Genomic DNA, 2541 nt, shown 5'->3' with positions numbered 1-2541 from the left:
CAGGGGACACCTCGGTCCCTGCTGGGGGACCCCACTCTGCCCGGGGGGCGCGGCTGCCTGCTGCCGGTGCCACCCCAGTACTACCAGTAAGGACCCTCCACCAGCCTTGGGACAGCAGGACCCACGGGGTCCCCTTCACCATCACAGCTGGGGACAGTGGGGACACGTGGGCCACCCCTCCACCATCACACCCGGGGACAGCAGGGACCCATGGCACCCCCTCCCCAAGCCTGGGGACAGGAGGGACCCACAGGAGCCCCTCTATCGTCGCACCGGGGGGACCCAGTCCTGCCGTGCCCGTTCTGTCCCCACCCCACGGGCAGGGTGGCACCGGGACTGAGGGGCCACAGGCAGCTGGTGGGACCCACAGGTGACCGTCCCCACTGGTGGGACAGCAGATGCGGGGACTGGCAATGAACCGGACAGAGAGGAGGGCAATGTCCCCAGTTAGTCCCCAGTGCCAGAGCCCCACACGTGTGTGCAGGTCTGTACATGTGTGTGTGTGTGTGCACAGCTGTGTGTGTGTGCGCACAGCCGCATACGTGTGTGTGCATGTCTTTGTGTGCACAGGCACACATGCGCGTGTGTCTGCAGGTGCACATACATGTGTGTGCACAACCACGTACACACATGTGTGTGTATGCAGGCACACACGTGCGTGCAGCCACCCACACGCATATGCACGCGTGTGTGCAGGCACACATGCTTATGTGCACGTGTGTATGCATGTGTGTGTGTACATTCATGTGCGCAGCCGTGTACACATGAGGACACGCATGTGCATGCGTGTGTGCACACACAGCTGCACGCACACACAGCCATGCACCCGCCGCTGTACCTGCGCACGTGCCCATGTGAGCGTGTGGGTGAATTTACCCCACATCCCTGCGATTTTACACATCCCCACCTTTCCCACAGCCACCGCTTGCTGAGGGCAGGTGGGGAGGGGACGCATGAGTGACCATGGGGGAAGACCCCCACCCTGTCCCCACCCTGGGGATCCCGTCCCGTCCCCGCAGCCCGGACAGGGCGATGGGTGACGGAGCAGAGGCAGAGCCGGGCTTTGATTTCAAGCCCGTAGCTGGGCACGGGGTCATGTCCTTGCGACAAGGGGTAATTTTCCACAGCCCAACACGGCTTCTTGCAAAAATCCGTGGTGCCTACGGCGACACGGAGGCCACTCCAGGCCTGGCTGGGCCGTGGGGACCAGGAGCTGCAGGACAGGGAGAGGAAACCGCGACCGAAGGCGGTGACTTCCCCCGGGGCTGGGGCGGTGGCGGCGCTGCCAACGGCTGTGAGATCCAGCGTGGGATGGTGGAGCACCCAGCGGTGACGGCAGAGCAGCTGGGGGCAATGTTTGGGCGCTCTGGGTGACACCCGTGCACGCTATGTGATACCTGAGTATCCTGGGGCAACATGTGGGCACCTGGGGCAACATCTGGGCAGACTGAGGTAATATTGGGGCACCCAGGGGCAACTTCTGGGCACCCTGGGTGATATCTAAGTGTCCTGGGGAGACATCTGGACACCTTGGGACAACATCTGGGCACCCTGGGGTGTCATCTGGGCATCCTGAGTGATATCTGAATATCCTGGGGCAATATCTGGGCATCCTGGGGCAACATCTGGGCACCCTGGGCAACATCAAGGTATGCTGCATGATATTGGAGTATCCTGGAGCAACATCTGGGGACCCTGGGTGATATCTAGGCATCCTGGGTGGTAGCTGAGTACCCGGGGCCAACATCTGGGTATCCTGGGCAATATCTGCTGGACACTCTGCCAACATCTGGACACCCTGGGTAATATATGAGTATCCCAGAGCAACATCTGGACACCCTGGGTGAACCAGGGCATCCTGGGTGATATATAACCATCCTGGAGCAACATCTGTCCATCCAGGGCAACATCTGGACACTCTGGGCAACATCTGGGCACCTTGGGGCAACATCAGGGCACCCTGGGTGATATATGACTATCCTGCGGCAACACGTGGATGCCCGGAGCAACATCTGTCTGTCCCTGGGACAATCTCTCGTTATCCTGGAGCAACATCTGTATACACATGGCAACATCTGGGCACCCTGGGCTGCATCTGACCAGCCCGGGGTGGTATCTGGGTGCTGCAGTTCAAGACCGGGGCAATCCATGCAACATCTGGACAGCTGGGGCCACATCTGGGCATGCCCTTGGCCGCGTTGGGAGCGGGCAATGGGGTACAGCCATCCCTGAATCCTTTGGGGACATGGGGACGCGGAGTTTTCACAGGGACAGCCCAGGGCAATGCCCCCTCCTGTTTGGGTGGAGGTTTTTACCACCCCAAGAGCTGCAAAATATATTGAATTTTTTTATACAAACTGTCTCTTGCTTTGCCCAAGACCCTCAGGGAAAGCAGCCACAGCCACCCCAAAAAACGCGCTCGCAACCCCATAACTGGGCTCAGCTCCACGGCCTCTTCCTCCCCTGGGAATTGCGTTGCCAGGAATTCAGCGACGGATGCAATGACCCGATGAAACGACCGGGATAAACACCTCTGGCTAC

At 60.3% G+C, this 2541-nt stretch overlaps 1 protein-coding gene across 1 annotated transcript in view; it reads right to left on the bottom strand.

Annotated features, from left to right (window-relative positions):
* Window positions 1-854, bottom strand: part of PLCD3 (phospholipase C, delta 3) — a 17172-nt gene extending 16318 nt beyond the window's left edge. The window contains exon 1 of the mRNA XM_009883727.1: window positions 839-854. Within this exon, the coding sequence (XP_009882029.1) occupies window positions 839-854 (16 nt within the window). The remainder of the gene's footprint in view (window positions 1-838) is intronic.
* Window positions 855-2541: the final 1687 nt, after the last annotated feature.

Source organism: Charadrius vociferus, unplaced genomic scaffold (genome assembly GCF_000708025.1).
Source record: "Charadrius vociferus isolate BGI_N301 unplaced genomic scaffold, ASM70802v2 scaffold1284, whole genome shotgun sequence".
Taxonomy (NCBI): Eukaryota; Metazoa; Chordata; class Aves; order Charadriiformes; family Charadriidae; genus Charadrius; species Charadrius vociferus.
Note: the sequence above shows the minus strand (reverse complement) of the source record. Positions and strands in the feature narration are given on the sequence as shown.